Genomic DNA, 20,051 nt, shown 5'->3' on the forward strand with positions numbered 1-20,051 from the left:
CGAGGTGTCAATGTGTACAGATGGAGATATTCTCTAAACAATGCATAAAATCATAAATTAAATCCTATCTGAACTGGATTAGTGCTAAAGAGGGATGTTTTTTTGGTTTGGCCCCAGTGTTGTGAATAATGACCCAGTTCATATTATCCAAGGACCTCTAAATGTGTTTTCATAACTTAAGGTGGAAGCTGGATCAATTCTGAGTTTGAGTGATTTGTCTGCCCATTTCTTCTGTTGATATTAGCCTGAATGTTTCTCCACTGTGGTTCTACGGTACTTTGGCCTGGAAAAACACCACGGCGACGTTGAGTTTCACGCCGATCTGAAGATGCCATCGCATTTATTCAGTTTTGATATGAAAATGGAAACATGGCCAACACTTACCTTACGTTTGGCCTTCTGGGAGAATTGTGCTGTGGAGAAGTCAGAAAAGTTCTGGCTCGGCAGAAACTTCATGATGAGGAACGCTGGGAAAACACGACTCAGCCGCATGTACAAAAACACAGAATCGCAGCGTTGCCCCGGCGGATTTCAGTCCTGGGAGGCGACTGGTCGGCTGTGGTTTAGCATTCTAGCATGAATGAGACGGGTGGGAGCAGAAAGCCTGTTTTGACAGCAATTGATGTGATGTGAAACTGCCTTTAATGACACGAGAAGCACCTCAAAGTCTTGTTTTATTTGGCATTTGAGATTTGTTTTTCACCAAAACTGACAGACAATTTCAGTAATATTGTGAGAGACAAAACGTGTTTTATGCCTCACACAGAGCACTTTTCTGTTGACAGGGCTAATTGCTAAGTGTGCGGTTGCTGATCCTCTGGCCAAATAACCAATTTTGGTCATTTCACCAAAATTTGTCTTTGAAGCCGCAGAGTTTTTCTTTGAATTGATGCTGGTTGCTGGTCATACTGTAACCATTGTGAATGGCTTCGGGACTCTGAGATTTTTCTAATAATAGAATAGAAACTACTTGGCAAGCAGAGCTGCATTTAAAGATTCCACCTCCTGTGAAAGGGGGCTGGCCTTTGCAAAAAGGGAATTCTATGTTTCATTTTGAAGTTATTGGTCCAGTTCCAAGACCATCTAGCCTCCACTGATCAAAGGTCGTCTCAGAGAAAAGCCTAGCGGGAGGCTTATGCAAAAATGTCTTCTCCTTGTTGCGAACGCTCCGAAGCCATTGGCGCTCTTTTAAATGCCGATATGCTGTTTGGCTGTGCTTGGTCAAGTTTGAAGTATGTGGGTGTGGAAAAAAAAAATAACAAAGCTTTCTAAAACTGCAATTCCTCCACAAGGACCCTACTGATTTAAACTCGCAGGACTTCGGAAGGAATTTTAAAAATGGTCAGAATTATCTCTGAGAATTCTAGATTGCTTTACTAAAACATTTATTTTTCTTTAAACACACAACCGAGTCTAATGTGAGGTTGTTTGTCTTCAGATGTTGGCTGTGAAGTCATCAAAATAGCATGACGCTTACATTTCATTTCTCGTAATTCCCAATATTTGCTTGTTTTTCTCCGTAAGCTCAGTTTTCTTGTGCCCATGAGATGATGAGCAGCTGAAGGACGGTGAGATGAAGTTGATGTTTGTGGTAATAGTGCATCTCCGGGGCTGTAGGTATCCCGGTGAGGAGCAGAGTGGAGGAGGTGGGCTGATAGCGTTGCTGGGAATTTAAACAAAAGTATTTTTTTCTCCCTCAAAGCCGCCATCTTTCAGTCTGACAGTTACTGTAAACATCATTCCTGCACACAGCATCATGAGACATGCTATTCTACATTCTTTGGATGCTTTTAGACGATGGGAAATGTTAAATATTTCATGTTCGATCCAATAGCTGCTGGAATTTTTTTTAAATGACTGCTTCACTTTTTATTTTTAAGACTAAAAAAAAAATGGTATTAAAATTACTTCTGATTATATAATTTCATCGCGATAAAAGACAAAATAAATTAAACTGATTTTAAATTTACATATGTATATATCTTCAATCACATCTGACCTTATAACACATAACAGAACATTCACCAGGTCAAAAACTCAAGGAAATAATTGAAAAGGTCCTAAAGTAAAACGGTGGCTGTAATATAGAAAATAAACAATAAAAACAATCAAACATGGTGGTGAAATAGTGTCGTCATCACCTCAGAAATGGAGGTCGCTGACAGACATTAGAAACCTCAAAGTTAAAGGTTAATAGCCTTTTTGATTAAACATACACTAATTATTTGCTATAAAGCTCAAACCCTTCTCACTTATCATATAATGTCATTTCTGGGTTGATGCACTGCAGCTTCTGACACTGAGTTAATACATGTTGTACAGCATAATGTTATTTTTATAACTATGCCATGAATATCTCAGCAGTGACACAAGCCTTCAGTCACATTGCAATCTCCTTGTCTCAATTTAAAAAGCCCTGACCTTAAAAGTAGCCCTCACACTTTGGGTTTGTATATAAAAATGCATACCTTGGCAGTATGTGGAGAAAGGAATGTACCAAAGGCTACCTGCAGCATTTCTCTTTTAGGCAGCGTGATAGTCTGTGTCCACATCATAAAATTCCAGTTCAGGCTTTCACAAAAGAAGGCTTTTACCCTCCTCCACGGTGCAATAAAGACATAAAATAGGGCTTTCTTTAAAATATAGTCCTCATTTTATTAACAGAGGTCAAATAAAACTCACATTTTATTTACAAAGGGAGGCAATAAATATCTTAATAATAGTCATAAAATTATTTTTGCTTACATTTGTTTTGTTGTTTTTTTTAAAAAAAATCATAAATGTGTCATGTTGTTAGTAGCAACTCATACAAAAAGCCTGCCAGCTTGGCAGGTGAATAGATACTACGGTGAGGAACAGAGGGCTGGTGGGACTGGGAATGGGACGTTCCGCTCTGGGATTCAGACGCCACTGCTGAAAACGTCCCTGCCGGGGTCGTCCGTCTCGTCTGAGGAGCCGTGGGTCTATAAAGTGTTTAAAGTTGCTTCGGGCTACAGTACTCCTGCATTTCCCCAGACGAGCCGTTTGACACTTTCATCCAGTGAGAGCGAAAACTAGAGGCGACGGGATTTTGGACAGTGAAAATGAGAAGAGCCCAGATGGGCTTGAGATTACCACAGATAGAGATCAACCAAAAAGAGATCCAATAAAAGCAAAAGAACAAAGGAGGTAGAGGAAGTCTTCAAATATCATAACTAGTTCACACTCAAGAGAATCCGTTTCCTGGAATTGCTTGAACACACGTGAGGAAGAACTGTCCAAAAGGGGGGGTCCAAAGGTCAGGGGACAACATCCACACCCCAAGAAATCACCAGAGATTGCGCTGGTGTATCTTCACGGGTGCATTTCGTGTGTTTTAACAAGACTAAAGCCGGGGCTGGTGCCTGACTAGTCAAAGCATGTTGTGTTTTAGCTGAATCACAGGCTGCATGGAAATGTCAAGGAAATCACACACAACACTCCGAGGGTTCAGCGCATTCCTGGAGCCGCGAGAGAAGCCGAGGTTGAGAGATGTGTGGGGGGGGTGAAAACAAGGAGGAAGAGAAAGGGAGAGACCTGTAAAAATATTGCACTCAAAGCTACAGTTATCCCTGGCGGTCGCGGCGTCACCTGCAGGCCGCCACCTCGCTCGCTCGCTCGCTCTCTCTCTCTCTTACTCGCTCTCTCTCTCGCCGTTTTATCTCCATGGTGTCTGATTCCAGTGGAAAGTATGGGATCCTGTGTCGTGAAGGGAAACACAAACAAAAACCGACAGGTATTCCAATAAATCTCTAGTTGGCTGATTTTTATAACATTGCGTCAGCTCTCGCTTCAGCCCTCATTGTCAAAGAAAAGCGTGCCTTCAGCACCGCAGTTCAGACGCGGATGTCGACGAAGGCGACAGAAATTCTTTCAGAGGTCCTTTAGTTAATCCAGTATAAATAACATGACAGACACGTTAGCACGATGACATCAACCCAGAGGAATCCAAGAGTTGGGAAATACTCCTCCTGAAATACAAAAATAAAACATCTTTGACTCTTCCGTCGTTCTGTCTCTTTACAGAAGTGACGTCTTTAGGGTGATTCACTTTTAAGACGACGGCAGGTTTGCAGATACAGTTTAATTTAGTGCTGTCCCACTAGTCCCTCAGTTCCTCTTGGAGTTGGCTTTTAACCGCCGGGCCCTTCGTGTCCGCTTAGTTACAGGCGTGAAGCGAAACTCCTCCAGCGGGTCCACCCGGCCCTTGGGTTGGCGCTTCATGAAGTGAACTTCCTGCTGCTTCTGCGTGGTCCGTGAACCTTTCTTGGGCCATCCCTTCCTGTTGAACCCCAGGTACCAGCCTTTGTACTTGGCCGACACCAGAGCCGTGTAGTTGTTCTCCAGGAATTCCTCAACAAAGACGCACTCTTGCTTCCTCCCATCGGGCTAAAAATGAAAGAACAGCAGAACTGGAATTATTAACATGGAAATGATCTTGTATTGTTCTTTGACTTTAGAATTATGTTTTAATTGCCAAGTTCAACCAGCATCACCAGTTCAAACCAGTACTGTTTCCCTGTTAGCTTCGCTCACAGTAGAGCTAGCTTTCATTTGAAATTGAATTCCTTTAGAGAATCCCATTTTGTTCCACAATAAGAGTGATTTAGTTGGAGTTAGCGTTGTTAAAAGATGACTGAGATTGAAAATGTGTGAATTTCCACAGTGTAATTATCACCAACAACAAATCGCTCGTGTACATTTTCCTCTGGGGAATCACACGCAGCCATCCCACACTCGGGGCCACCTGGTGGGACCAAGTGATATAATTGCAGTGGCATTCCTCCTAAGTGACCATTAGTCTCTCAATGCATTGTGGTGATTGCAGTCAGTAATTGACTGATCGAGTGTCAAAGGAGTAGGCTGATTACGTAATGGAAGAAGGGCTGCGAGTTATCAAAGGGGTTTTGTTAGGGTGTACAAAAACAGCAGGGGAAAGCAGATCTGTGGCTGGGTTCACCTCAGCCTGGATTAAAGGGTCTCTTTTAATTTTTCATATTGGGAAGCAGCGACCAAAATGCACTCACCCTTCCGACAATTTTTCCCTTCTTGTTCATGCAAATGTAATGATCGCTCTCTTTTCCTTTTATTCTGATGTGGCTCCCGAATGTTTCTGTCTCCACAACAAGGAGAGCTGCAAAGGAAAATAAGGGTCAGTTTTTAGTTTTCAGCACGCGTGGCTGAATCTGGTTGGATCATCTCAAAACTTTAAAGTCTGTGATGCTAAACATTTCAAATATCAATTCATAAGGTAAACACAACTTTATTAGCATACCAATAGCTCTAGTGTATTAAAACAACAATGGCACTGTCGCTTTGCTCTGACACAGCAATAATCCACTTTCAAGGCGCATCCTGCCGCCTCTTTTATTCCTCCAGCCTTCACCACCACCACCCATCCTAAATGTTAACCCCGGTAAGGTCACCTTTGTCTTTGCTCGCCCCTCAACCAGCAAAGAGATCTGCCAAACATTTGTGAAGCGGTTATGTGCCCCTCGGGATTAGGTTTCAAGTTCCCTTTAGTCTGTGCTCACTCAATCAAAAAGTTAAGATGATCCATTTGTTTAACACACAGGGCCATTCAGTAGCGCTCAAGGGAACAGAGGGGAAAAAGGGGATGGGACGGGCTCGAGGGCAGAAGTAACTACCCTCCTCCTTCTCCTCCTCTTTCTCTCCACCACCCTTAAATCCAACAACAGGAGTGGGAAGGAAAGCCTGTCTCAGAGGTAATTCTGAGGACCTCCTACTCATGTTGGGGAACTAAAGACAAGCACTTCTTAAGCGGAAAAAATAGTTTTGTCAGTGTTCATACGCGCTGTCCTGCAGTACCGCCAGAACTGGTGGAGGCAGCGTTGCAACCAAAAATCCAGGTTAAGATGCTTTCCTCACTGTTGAGGAGCGCTCTTATCATCGAACGCATCAAGCAATTTCATTATTTAATCTCCTTCCACCTTGATTTAAGTAGCGAGTATTTAAATCGCAACCTGATTCGTGCGTCAATCTGGCTCCAGTTCATAATCGAATTGGTTCATCCTCCGACATATGCCCTCACTCAAACAGCGCACCTTGAATTATTCTGCCATTATTTAAACTTATATACATGAAAACACAGCCTACTTCATCTGTGTTGTCGGAGCTAAAACGTGGGAGGTGCAAAAAAGCCGAGAATTCTGCAGTTCTGGGTCTAAATTACAGAGTTTATCATGTTAAAAGCCTTTAGAGAGACCCAGAATCAACAGGCATCATTTTGGATGGACTGTTCTTGTCCATTAGATGAATACATATGCTGGAGTAACGCATTCAAAGAATGATAACACTCATGCTTGGCTGCACTGTGTGAACTTTAAAGGTCAGGAAGCTCTACACTAAAGCAATATATTTCCCATGTGCCACCTTGTGACCTTCTGATGCGAAGCTTCGCCGACTGACAGTGGATTAGAGTGAGGAGAGGCTCTTCCTTAGCATTATTAGCGAGTGCAAAGGAGTTCACAGGTGCCAGGTACTGCAGCTGGATGGGGAGGAGGGGGAGGAAGAGGGAGGCAGGAAAGGTGGGAGGAGGGGCAGAGGATAGAATTGGCAAGGCCTCATGGGAAAAACTGGATCTGCTTCCACTCAAGCTCTAACAAGCAGCAAGGAAACTTCGCCTCGGCGCATCTGCGACTGAACACATTTCGACTCAGAGGTATTCGAGACCGGCAATTTTCAAGTCGTGAGTCAGCTGTTATGAGCAAAATATCTTCAGGAAAGCACAGCCCCCAGTACTCGCTGGTGTTTGCGCCGTGGCATCAAAGGGCTCCACTGACCATCAATTTACTCACCCGCCAAGTTTGCTTGGATTCGAATTTCTGAACAAGTCGGCGCAGAAAGCAAAGGGAGCGCAGAAGTTGGCGGAAGCGTAAAACCGGAGTGGAATTTGCCACCTTCAAGTTAGCACAAACTACTACCAGGATGCATCCAACCCTGGTTTGTCCCAAGGCCACGTTAAATGTAAAAAACGCCATTAACTGTTATGCCAGCCAAGCAGCCTGTGGCTCCTGAAACGAACGTCCTGCTCCTAAGGTCAAGTATGTGACCTCAAAAACACCTCTAAACGAACAGGAATAAAAGCAAGAGTGAGCGTTTCCTCACCCTGCTGCAGCCAAACTATACGTAAGTGTCAGGTGAGATGCACAGGAGTTCTCCCATACCATACTTGCCCCCATCATCTCCATTGGCGTTGATATTCTTGCCTAAGATCTGTACGTGCTTCCCCGTGGTCCTGCTGTAGAGCTGGTAGATCCGAACCTGCTTCCTGCTCAGTTCGTCAGGGTTCTTCGTGTGGTTCTCGATGTAAAACCTGAAATCAGCAGAGCTCTGCTGGGCCTCCTGTCGGGGAGGTGGGAGGAAACAGAGGCAGAAAAAAATCCAGAAAAGAGGAAAAGACAGATGGTTAAAGATTAGGACAGCACAGGTGTTGATAGTGACATATGCAGTTGCTTTTTTCTTTTTTTATCAGAGCGGTTTCTGAAAGACGGTGCTTCAGCGGCTTAAACAAAACCTGGTGCTTTTGGTACTTCATGTTTTTCTTCTTGCTTTTAACAAGCACATTTAGACACATTGTATTTACAAGCTGATAAGTCTCCTGCAAGATGTGCTAATTAGATCATAGTTTCAGCGAGATGGGGGGGGCAACAACCCAGAACAAGTGCAAAGCCACAACAATCTCTCTTTGCTTGCACAGAAACGGTGTGCTGCAGGCAACTGGGAGACCTGTGCTCCATTTCCTCAAGCCACTAGCAATTATACACCTGAAGCATCCAGACCTGTTGCACTATCATCAAACAAATACCTGCCCCGGGCCAAGTGGGGTCCATAAATTAGGAAGCCCGGCAGTCGGAAAACATGACTAAAAGTAGAAAAGCAGCAAAAACAGGACGTTCTGATCATATTGTCCAAAGCCACCTTCCAGGGTTTGCTAACCTGCTGTTTACGAGTCACCTTAGACCTGACATAAAAACAGCGGAAACGGTGAACGGCGTGTCCGAAGACCTAATGTGTCACACGAACATGTGAAAGAGCGAGAGGAAAGGTATACTTTCAGAAGCCCTGGAATCTCGCGTCACACTGAGATCCCGTTTCTGCAGCTGTACGGCGTGGTAATTGCACAGTAATGGCTTTTTATGTGGCTGCTCTCAGGTGGCTAATTATATACACATTACATACCCTGAGTTCTTGTTCTTCTGACTTCAGTAAATTAATGACAAGCATTATGGGAATTTTCTGCTCCAGAAGAGCCATTCCTTAAACTCGGGGAGTTAAAGAAAATGCGCAACTTGTTGCAAACCTTGCCGGGTCTGTAATGTGGTCTTTATCAACCAGGTGCTGTAACAATGATGCACTAATTCAGGCACTTAAATCCTTTGAAGAACACTGCCAATGAACCTTCAGGCCCTGCACACCATCCCCCAAAAGAGATGATTTAACCTCCTGAAAATCAAAGCTGATAGTCAGTTTGGACAGCTTTTTCCAGGTTTTTAACTAGAACCTTCAGATGCCCGGTAAACTGTAAAATCAGACAGTTTTTGTTGGCTCGTTGGCTCGTTATGACATATCTGCGTGAGAAATGTGGACCTTGGAGGATCCATCCCCTGAACTGGGACACAGCTTCTGTATCTTGACATTTAGGAAACACGCCTATAATATTACTTTTGGCAACTGGCACTTCAGAGAAAGTGCAGGCTGGATAACGGAACGCCGTCTCCTTCTGTTACGACTTTATGGATGAATCCCAACGCAACCGTCCATGGCCACCACATATATGTGACACATTGGTATAATATCTCAAGATGTTCTGGCTGAATACCTGAAGGCCCTGGCACAGTAACACCAGACACTCCACAACTTTAGCGCCTCATAACTGGTGTAGATGCCACGTGTACAGTGAAGACTGAGGAGTGCACACAGAAGCTTCCATGCACGATGGCATGGAGGACATATCTGAGGTGTTCCTGCTTCTGATAGAACAAAGACGTACTGCAGGAACCTGAAGCATCAACAATTCAAGCAGAAAAAAGAGGCTTAAATGCAAAGAGCCCGTCGTAGCAGCTCATCATTGATGATTTTGTCGTGCTCCATGAATACCTTGGTTTAGCACAGGAAGTCCTCCATTTCTTTAAAATCACACTGCTGGGATGCGCACGCCTTTGTAATGGCACCAAGATCCTGGAGGGCCGGGCTCCAAGTTGAGACTTTTTGCCCAGGACGTTTGCTGCCAGCGCCTGACCGACGGGTGATCTCCACAGTGGGAACGATGCAAATGTTGGCAGCCAAAAGTATTTCAAGTCTAAAGTTAACTCAACATTCATCCCAGTGTTTAAACTGAAGGACACACAACAGAAGGATGCGTCTATTCAAACATCGTCTGTTGTCACATCTCCCTCGAAAACAAATCTGTCGACACCGACGAGCGATCAAAGCGCCAACGTGCCAACAAAACGCGGCCTAAGTGGGCTGCTGTTGGATTTATCCCAAATCTCCCCATCTCTAAACAAATACAGAGGTGTGTTGGGTAGACAGTCGCACTTTGCATCAAGGGAAAGGCAAGCCTAAGCACATGGCTGAGGTGAACGCTAGTGACAACAGCTTTTTTTATCCCACCGTCTCCGTTCTTCAAAGACGCGGCATGAAAACGGATATGGTTGAAACTTCAAAAGTCTGGCACCCGTCTTCACCCAGGAAGCCGAGTTGTCGCATCCATCTTAGATACACCTTGCTATCTGCTTCACAGACACACACTCAGACGGGGCCTTGCACACACACGCACGCCAATGTGGCGAGGCCTGTTCCCGTATTTTGGCAGTGCATTCAAAGTGAACCTCCGGCTGTGGTTACTGCTGTTGTTTTTCCTTGTGAAATCACGACCGCAGTATGACATGCAAGAGCCATTAGCGGCGGGTAGCACAGAGGGCCAGCAGCTCGGAGAAGAGGAGTGACAGGAGGACATTATTCCTGCTTTTCCCTTTATCGCCTTTGATCATCAGCCTGAAAGCACTCAAGCAGCCATTTCATTGGTTTGATAAAATGCCTTTATCTAATCTGACTCTTCCGCTAAACCACAACAAACATGCCAATCACATAGAGAGCAGACATCACAAAATATGATTCATCAGCACAGCTCATGTGAGGAGAGCTTCCATGCTCAGATTTACAGGAGACAAAGGACCCAAACAACCCTGCTGATTTTGAATTTGAGAGCTGCTTTTGGCGCAATAAATTGTGTTTTTATTTGCAGGTTAGCAAACTTTCCACCCAAAGGGTTTGTGCATAAATGCTTTTTGACATTCCACTTATTAGAGAATGCCAGTTTGAGTATTTAAGGAGACATCCACATGGATTTTCACGCCACCTGATGATCCGGTCACGTCAGCTCAATAAAAACTGATCAGATGATAGGTGGAGCGCGCCCTCATCGAAATCACTGCGCGCAATTAGGCGAGTGGATGCCTGCAAATCATTACGCTTCAAAGTGAGACGCAACCAGTAAAAAAGTGCAGGCAACGAGCGCCAAACGAGCCCATCTGCTCCGGGAATTAACTGCAAATATTTATTACAGCAACTCTGCTGTAAAATACCCAACCTGCTACCAGAACTCCACATTAAAGGGAGGAAAACCGGTCTGTGAAAGAATATTGGAATAATTCTCCCCGTGTTTGTATGAATCGTAGTGTACATTTATTGGGAATATCTCATATGTTTAGGCTGCGACATACCTGCATATTTCAGTAAAATAATTCCTTTAATTGCCTTTTTAACTGTGAGCATATTTCACATGTGCAATATTGGAATGCAGTTTTGTTTCATTTTGCTGCGTCTCCGTTTAATTGTCCTTTTATTTTAGTTCACTGTTTTGCTAATAAACATATTTCAAAATCTTTGGAAGAACAACCACGAATGTTTAGGGAAATAAATCAGACGCTGTTGAAATATCCTATATTTAAATAATATTCTAAAGGGAAAAAATCAAAATGCATTAATATTCAACTGAAAGTGAGATGACACGTACCTGAAGCTGTAAGAGTACCAGAAAATGTAAAGACCTGAGTGGAGAGAAAGAAAGAAGAGAGAGAGGAGGGCAGTGAATCACACAAGCAATTACACGAAGAACCAACGCAGCCTACCTGGATTAAAGCAACGCACAAATATGAAGCTTTTGGCGACTTCTGTTGGCAAGAATGTCTGAGATTGCATGCAAACGAAAAAGTTGTGGAACACTTACACGTATATGAGCCTCGAAGGCAGCAGATACATCTTGGCTTGCAGAAATACACCTGAAATACACCTGCTTCCAGAGATTCGGGAAAGGTTTGGCGAAATCGCCCACCTCTCTCACTCTCTCGTCTCCTTCGCCTTCGTTTCGCTGTGCGTCCTTTACGCACGCTCCGAGTGTAAGAAGACTGAATCCCAGTTTGAAGATAATTCACTGGAGAACAGCAGGGGAGTCGCGGTGAACAACATTAGGTGCTTCCTTGTTGGGGGCGAAAGTATCCACAAGGTTTTTCTACTTTTCTCTCGCTCTGCTCAGTCTCCTCCGCTCCCCGAAATCCCCCCGGCGTCTCCGAAAACCAGTGCCAAGTGTGGAAATGATACAGAATCAAACACCGAGGAAGGGTCCCCTCTCGGAAAAATATCCTCCGAGTTGTGCGCACCGAGAGCCAATCCTGCCGCTGCAGAGGTCCCTCAACTCCGTCCGGATACCTGCGGGGGACTCCGACACCTTGCACGGCTCATTTTCTAAGTGCTGCGGTGAAAAATAAAATCAGGTTCTTCCACCGAGCACAGAGAACCACTGAAAGTGTGAAACTGTATCCAAGTCCCAAAGTTAAATCTTTTCAAGCAAACGTTGAAAACGCAGCAGATCCCTGGAGAGGCTGAGGGGCTGCTGATGGCGCAGCAGTGCCTGTCAGTGGTGTTTGTGCGTCTGCGGCTTCAGATTTGGGCACAGAGAGGCTTTTTTGTTGTTGGTGGGTGGAAACATGTCAGCGGTTTGCACCTGATAGGGTAATCTCGGAGAGAACATCAGCTTTCCATGTGTTTTTTCTGTCGGCGGGCAAAGCGCTGCGCAGAGGATTGCGTTGATCGTATTAATCAATTTAATTATTTCTATTCAATTATAGACAAACAAACTCCATTAGTTGGGCTAATTTGTCGCAGAGTCCCATGTGACGGTTTCCCTTTAACGCACCCACAATCATTTCACCTTCCGTAATAATTAAAAAAAATAAAAAATCTCTGTGAAGCGTCAGAGAAAATGAGCCCCGCTCGAGGAGCCCCAGAAACTGCTGCTCTGCCCTGTTGCTGCATTTTTAACTGCTGCTACTTTGTGGATTGGCCTCGGCTCTGCCAGACAGCATTCAAATGCAGGTTGCTGCCGAACTCGAGTTTATTCATTAATGTGCTATTACTTATCCCGCATTTAAATGAAAGAGGTGCGAATGTGTTTATGAGCTGCCAGTAGTAAAGTGAGCCCACATCCCTGCTGCCATTAAAGAAAAAGAAAACCTTTGTGGTTGGCCTTTATTGTCCCATTAAAACAGGATCCTCAGCATTCCTCTTCCATTCATATTTAAAATCATTCTAAATGATTACATACATAACTTCCCATTCTGGGAATTTCAAAGCGTCTCCTGTAGGGATTGGAGTGGAAATTAAAGGGAGTGTTTGGCTAATAGACAGTGAAATAAAGACAACAAATATCTGGAAAATTAATTTGTGCCTTTTTATTTCCAAGTGTTTGTGATTTATACTGACACATCAGACCACAATGTGATTTGTACTTCAGTACAATGGTGGATGAAGCTGGTTGATGTGGGTTTAAGATGTGATTCATGGCTGCCTGCCTAACAATAAAGGTTTGATCCTGTCAACCACAGAGCGCTTTAATGATCCCTGTTATCCAACCAGTGTGTAATGTAATTTTAATGACTAATTTGTCTGCCTAAGGGAGGGAAATCACATCAAAAACAGAGCAAACACTAATTATAGACTCTGCTGATGATCAAATAGGGTTTCCATTAGCTCCCCTTAGAGGAATACTTCTGAGTCCACCTGACACCTGATTCATGCAAGGCAGGATGATAAACAGCAACTGAGCAGCTCGCCGCCATCTTCTGCACGCGTGGGTCGACCTTCTCCGAGTGCGACTGTGAACCCATGACTGATGGAAGAGTGCCGCACCAGGCCCAGATGCGAGCAGAGACCTTCGATTCCTACTGCTAATCCAGCCAGGATTCCAGCGTTTTATCTTTCTCTAAACTTGGGGGGGGGGGGCTGTGAGAAATGATCCAAAGCTCAATTTAGCATGAGTCACACTGGCTGCAGGCGGATCGGACACATCTCGCAAAAAAAGAGAACCAAGTTTTCATTTTGAAAGCACAAAATGATTAAAAATATTCCTACTTCCCTGGTGAACGTCAAGGACATGCCCTCATGAATCCAATCAAAAATCTGTTTTACCAAACGTGCAAATACTTTTCTGCAGCATTTCATTGTGAACAAGCAGGAATAAGAAACGACTGCGCTGCAAATTTGATAAGCATCAATTTTCTTTGTTCATTTTGTCCCCAGCGCTTTCCAGGCATCGATACAAATTCAACTGGCTCCCACTGTAACAGCTGTTAAAAAATGGGACATTAAAAAGAAAAATAGGTGTTTTTGTTTCAACTGAATCGGAGAATTTCTGATCATTGTGAAGAATAAACCATCCTGCAGAGGATCAAAACAGCAAATAGATGCTGAAGCTATGACAAAAGCATAAAACGGCCAGGGATCAAACACAGAAAGCTGCTGGTCAAGCATAACAAGAGTGAGCTTTATGAATGGGGAGAGCTGTTTCACAGTCCAGTTTCTGAGGCTGGGGGAGGAGGAGGAGGAGGGTTGGGAGGGGGGGGCAGCCACTCAAGAGTTGGGATAGGGTTACCCACAGAGATTAGCTGACAAGAGCGAGGGGGTGAGAAAAACAAGCAAGTGAGTTAAAGGTCTTGGTTTACCTGGCTCGCCGCGCTTGGCAGCCATTGAAAGTGCTTCTCTCATTCCCAAACGCTGCCTGAAGTGTCCCGCTGCAGGAACGGCCGCCGGCTCGGCCCGCACCGCAGCACATCTCTCACTTTTCAGCCGAAAAAATGTCTCTCGCGCCGCTGTGAGGCTCCTTTCGGGGCCTTTGAATTCGAACCTCATCGGGTCCGCGCAGCTATGCGTGTCTGTCTGCAGCAACGAGGAACTGTGGGAACGTCAGAGAGGACATCTCATTGAAGCTAAAGGAGGAGGCTTCTGAGGACGGGCGAGTGCTCGGCGGTTCAAAGGGCCCTAGCAGCCATTTAGGACCTGACAAAAGAACTTGGCAGATCAGTAAGTGAAGCCCAATGTACTACATTAGTGTCAGGACCCCCTCCGCGTTCCCTCCCACTTTGCACTTTCATCTCTGACACGGACATATTGACTTAAAGGAAAGGAGGGGTGCCGGGAGGGAGGGGAGGTGAGTGTCAGCGGGGGTCATAATGTGTCCCATTCAGTTCTCAAGGTGAGGCGATTAATGCAGAGGGGTGACCACTGACTCATATGTGCCACCCAGAAGCCTTTTTTGTTAACTAGAAGTCACAGCAGGAAGAGTGTGTGAGAACTTAAACAGCCCATCCAGAAGGTGCAAATTCAACCGACTCTTGTGAATTCTGCTCGACCCGGAAATTGGATCCAATGGCAGCAGCCGGAACGTCAGGGCGGGATCCGTGAGGGGTATCTGCGAGGCCAGCGCTCCATCGCTCAAAAGGTCAACCCGTGTGTCACCAAAGCCGCTTCTTTGTTTGGTTTAGTTTGTTTAGAAGCGGCTTTATCTTGTTGACACATTCGATGCCAATGATCGACACAAACGGGAACTATTGCTAACTATTGCTAGCGGTAGCGAAGCACGTAGCATCTTTCATCTGCGTGCCACCGATAGGACTGGTTTTGCCAACTAGAAGTCAAGTGTGTAAGACCCGAGCAGGACCCCCCTCTTCCTCTCAACTCACTGAAGTCAACCTCACCCCATTAGCAAACCCTGACCCCCCCTCTCTAAACACCCTCGCCGTGCCCTTCTGCAGGCTACTGAAGTCCACCCTAACGTGGGTCGTAATGGGGTCGCGACACCTTGACATTGTGGAGGGTGACAGTGAGAGGAGCCAGAGGACGGGGAGCACACCGGCTACCTCAGGGACCTTTCAACTCTCACCTGAAGCGGAGGAGAGGGCAGCAAAAAGCGGGAAGTGTTCCAGTAATTTGTCCTCCGTCACACATTGTTTGCATGGAGTCATTAAGGCCCATTTAGGATTTTGCCTTGAAGGGGAGAAAAAAAGCATTTTTGGGTGCAGGGGTGCACTAATGGGGGGTGGAGAGGGGGTGAAAGGTGAAAATTGAAGCGCTGCTCTTCAACATCATCCCTGAGCTGCGAGTACAGGCAGAGTGTATTAACGTTTCCACTGACTTCAGTTGCCTGTTTGACATTAACAATGATTTGCTCCATCTCATCCAGCGGGAAGTCTCGAGTCGTCCAAAAACATAAACACAAGTGCGGGCTCTCCTGTTGCTAACACGTGGAAGAACTTAATGTGACTACATGCGTTTTGAAGACGGTGTTAAACTGTAACGGCTTGGACAGATTCTTTGGCCATTGCTAAGCACGGAGGAACCAGCCAAATTGTGTCACCCTGCTACAGCTGGATAACAATCAGCCCAAAGACCTGATGTGTTGGAAAGTTTTTGGCCGCTGTTGGACAGATAAATGTCAAGTCCCTTGGACGAGCAGAGGCAATCACGATGTTTCTGTTCTCAGACTTTTGCTGCGTTCATGACATAATAAGCTGCCAGATCTGGGCGGACTGGTCACTAAGTGACGCAAACGAAATCCTCTCATTTCACTCTGGTTTGAACGACTCCAATTCCATCGTGTTGCCACATTAAGTGTGTTTGTTTGTAAAATGCTGGGACTCTCAAACTGAAAGTGTGTGATCAGTCCCCGAAAACACCTCGCTGCCCTGCTGGGTTTTAAAGCCCCAGGCTGCTGATGAATGGCAGGCTGTTTTTTAGGGCTCCTTGATGACAACAAAGACCCCGAGCAAATTAAAAATGAGCCTGAAAAGCAGGTTTGGAGAGGTGATGCTTTGCAATCGAAAGGATGTCGAAGGCCACCAAGAGTGTGACCCGGACTCCCTAATAATTTGATGAAGACTTTGAGTTTTAGGTTATTACCTTCACATGGAGGGTGAGAAGAACTAAGTGAGTGTTCAAAGGCGAAACCTGTCAAGTCCTTGTTTGTCCGAACGTCGTGCCGTCGCGGAAGAACTGACCACACAAATGTATCGGAGGTGGTCACATTTACTTTTACAGCATTTCCTATTTTATAAACTTTATGGACTCATTGGATGTTATATTGACACCAATTATTGGCCACCTTTTCCCAGACTGATAACACACATGGGGAATAAATATTTTACTGAGCCAAAATGTGTCCTTTTAATGGTTATCCTCTACAGCGTAGTTTTGGCTTTTAAGGCCTCCGACCCGATCGAGAGCGAATCACAACCTCAGTTAGTTTCACCCAGAAGGTTTTTACAAGTACAACCCATGAATAAGTTGCAGCTGCCGCAAATACGTCTGCATTTCTCAGGTATGAAAGTCCCTGAGCTCTTGGAGTGGAGCCCCTTCTTTGGTAAGCTAGCCTGAACCTGCAATACCAGTCATCCTAATCGCCGAGCCCAATCCATTCCCCTGTCTAGCACCTCTTCTGAGGCCGCTCGCCCCTTTGTTCTGACAATACACAAACGACCATTCAAATGGAGGGACTCTGTAATCAGTGAAATACTAGCCTCTGGGCTTTGTCGAATAGAAAAAAGGAGAGGGAGAGAGAGAAAATCCATCCATGACCAATCAACTCTAACAACCTGTCTGGCTTTTTTGTGCAGATGTTATTTAGCAAACAGGAGGGGAAAATGTGCCTGTTCCAAATGTAATATTGACAATAGGGGAACCAGGCTGGTACCTCCACCCACCGTGAAAAAGGCAGGGCCCTTCCACACCCTTCCAGCTTTGATATGGATGATGATTCCGCACCGGGTTACGTCACCAGGAACTACATTTAAGCAGGTGTGAAAGATAAAATGTGATTGATGCAGGCTGACTGTCGAGGCACGCTCAGGTCTGCTGTTCAACGCCGTTTGGGGATCATTCGTGCACTGAAACAGGGGATAAATATTTAGATTTCAATTTATAGAGGATTATAATCAATTCATCCATGCATTTTTTACATGCATACAGTTCTTAAAGCGTAACTCCAATTTGGGTTTTGTAGTGATGGTATTAAATTTTGTGTGTGAGTCTTATTGTGACCTGACTTCAAGGTTTTCATCCCGTCATGTTGTGCAAAAGACACAATGATGTCACTAAATCTCATTAGGGGTCTCGGGGGCTTTCCAATTAACCCTAAACACCACAACTTACACTTGTTACTCTGAAATATTCATGATAATAAAATTATTAATTCCTTAAATACCCAATTTTCAGTCATACTGAGAAATGTTGGTGTGTAAACTATTAAGGCTAACGTTCACAATTTTGGCATAAACTGTTTTTTACTGCGAGGGCAGTTTTTACTGCTGTGGCTCATTTTTTTGTGCTTTTAATGAATGAAAGAAAAAAAGAGAGAAGCTTAGCTGGAAGCTGTCAAACCAGTAAATCAGGCTCCAGCTGGCAAACGTGTGCTAAAGCTCTAATAACCTGATGAATAAGGTCAAATGTGATAAACAACAGAAAGATCGTTGATTTCACCTCAACTTCCGCTTCCGACATACACTCAAAAAAATCTGCCCAAATCAACCGACTGCCTTGTTTGTTTACATTTTGGTGCCATTGATTCTGCCGTGGCGTGCCAATAATGGCCCACGTACCTCAGGTTGCTGAACCTACTGGCACATTTTATCCTTGATGGAAGTCGGGAAAAGATTGCAGTTTGGGTGTAAAGAAGTTCAGTCATGTTGTGCGTCCTCTTGAACGTAAAGTCTCGTACGATCCCCCTTATCAGGAAGCCGAAACGGCGGGTAAGAAGCCCGACAGAGCTCAGGGGCTGAATTCATTACAGATATCAGGTTCGAGATGCTTGGGAGCTGACAAATTACCTTGTTAACCACACAGGTTTGACTGAGGCATGTCTGTCAAATATGCACTAAAAGTGGCGCCTGAGGCCGGAGGTGATCGGACAGACAGGGAAGGCGTGAAACAGACAGACGTGTCTACAGTGGAGAAAACGCCTCTCCTGTGGCCCATCTGCTACCACGGAGCGGCTCAGACTCGGGACTGTTGTCGATGCTTTTGCAGACTCGGGCAAATGCCGGCGGCGAGGCAAAGAGCCGAGGCCAGGCGAGCTCTTCATGACGACTGCCCGAGCCTTTTAACTCCTCCACATCTGAACCTGACACTCACAAGTTTCTCCTCTGCATGGGGGGGGGGGGGGGGGGCGACGCGAGTCTGTGGGCAGAGGAATGCAGCTCACATCTCTGCCATAGCAGCCGTCGAGGTATTACACTCGCGTGTTGGCGCTTGTCGAGGTGTGCGCACCTCCCCCTCCTGTATTAATAACCGCATGTCGTATTGCTGTACCGACCAGGCGGTGCTTCACTAGGCCGGGGTTTGCTTACGGGAAGATAGATGATGAACTCCCACACCTCTTCCTCTAATTTCCACAATTACTTCCCCTGATGTCTGCCTCGCCGAAGCGTTCCCAATCCCTGCGTGAGCAACCCCTGCACATCATCGCGCCGGCCCCTCCCCGCAGATGTTCCCGCTGCCAAGAACAGGCTCGTGAGGGCAGGAAGGAGGGCGAGGAATTCATTTATCAGTGGAAGAGTTCATAAAAATAACTCCAGACTTTTCACATCGACGCCGCAGAGTTCGCAGGGGGAAAAAAAAGGAGATGCACGTGGAAGTGTTCACATGAACGCATGGCGGGACGGCCGACCTGTCCGCACGAGGGGTCGCCACTAAGATGGAGTTGGCTGTGAAATTGCAGCGAAAGAGAGGCCTGCTGGTGATGACAATGACGGCTTCCTTTCTGTCTAATATAAACATACCAGCAGGATCACTTTTTCCCCCGGGGCAAAGCCATTGTTGCAGTTTGAAAGCTCTCCGAAGGCTTGAAACCTTCCCTTGATATTTCCCCCCCCTGCTCGTTTATTTGCTTGTATCCAGGTGACGTGCCAACCTGTCACATCAAGCTCAGACGGCCTTATTCCCTCGGAGCAGAGGTCAAAACAATTGTCACGGGAGAGGTGGGCGGGAGCGTGCGTGTCTCGACCACAAAGCGCCTCCCCAGAGACGGACATTCAGTCAACCGAGGCCGAGACAGAGGTTTTGACATCTGCATCAGTCAGAAACGCAGAAAGTGAGACTCTGATCCCCGAAAAGATTGAGGTGGGGGTTTTTTTTCATATTGCTGGGTTAAATGAAACCCATCTGGTTTACGTCAGGACACAGAGACGAATCATATCTGTCCAAATCAACTTCTGTGACATTACATGGCTGACAAGCAGAAGGTGAACGCCAAAAGTTATCTTTCACTGCCACTTGGAGCCGCCAAAGTGCAAATCTAATTTTACAAACTGTTTATTTTCCAGTGCAGGCATCCCTCATTCTTAATTACAGCATCAGTAGTTATAGCGGTGGCGACACTCTAAACCTCAGAATTAGAAAGTATTATTAACATGGTCTCTGAAGGCACTTTTTCTCATTTTTTCCTCCCCCAATTTGAACCACAGATGTGTTAAAAGTCACATATTTCTGTATTGTGAGGCAGAAAGAGGGCGTAAATGTACGAGCCTGCAGAGACACGACCTTACATTTCTTTTCCACCAGGTTTGAGCATTAAAGAAGTCTCCTTAATTTGGCTTCCAGCCTGTATATAAACCTCAAAATGAACCGAGGTTGACTCAAAAACAACACAAGCTCTGCAGATCGGTTGGTAAAACAACGCCGCA

The 20,051-nt window shown here is 45.4% G+C and overlaps 1 protein-coding gene across 1 annotated transcript; it reads right to left on the reverse strand.

Annotated features, from left to right (window-relative positions):
• Nucleotides 1-2,630: 2,630 nt before the first annotated feature.
• fgf24 (fibroblast growth factor 24) lies at nt 2,631-12,308 on the reverse strand. Its single transcript, XM_057043694.1, has 5 exons — nt 11,273-12,308; nt 11,060-11,093; nt 7,206-7,383; nt 5,046-5,152; nt 2,631-4,407 (listed from the first exon to the last, which is right to left on the reverse strand). Exons 1-5 carry the CDS (start codon nt 11,302-11,304, stop codon nt 4,129-4,131), a joined length of 630 nt encoding a protein of 209 aa, XP_056899674.1. The 5' UTR covers nt 11,305-12,308; the 3' UTR covers nt 2,631-4,128.
• Between the last annotated feature and the right edge of the window lie 7,743 nt (nt 12,309-20,051).

The sequence above is a fragment of the Takifugu flavidus genome, chromosome 9, assembly GCF_003711565.1.
Source record: "Takifugu flavidus isolate HTHZ2018 chromosome 9, ASM371156v2, whole genome shotgun sequence".
Taxonomy (NCBI): domain Eukaryota; kingdom Metazoa; phylum Chordata; class Actinopteri; order Tetraodontiformes; family Tetraodontidae; genus Takifugu; species Takifugu flavidus.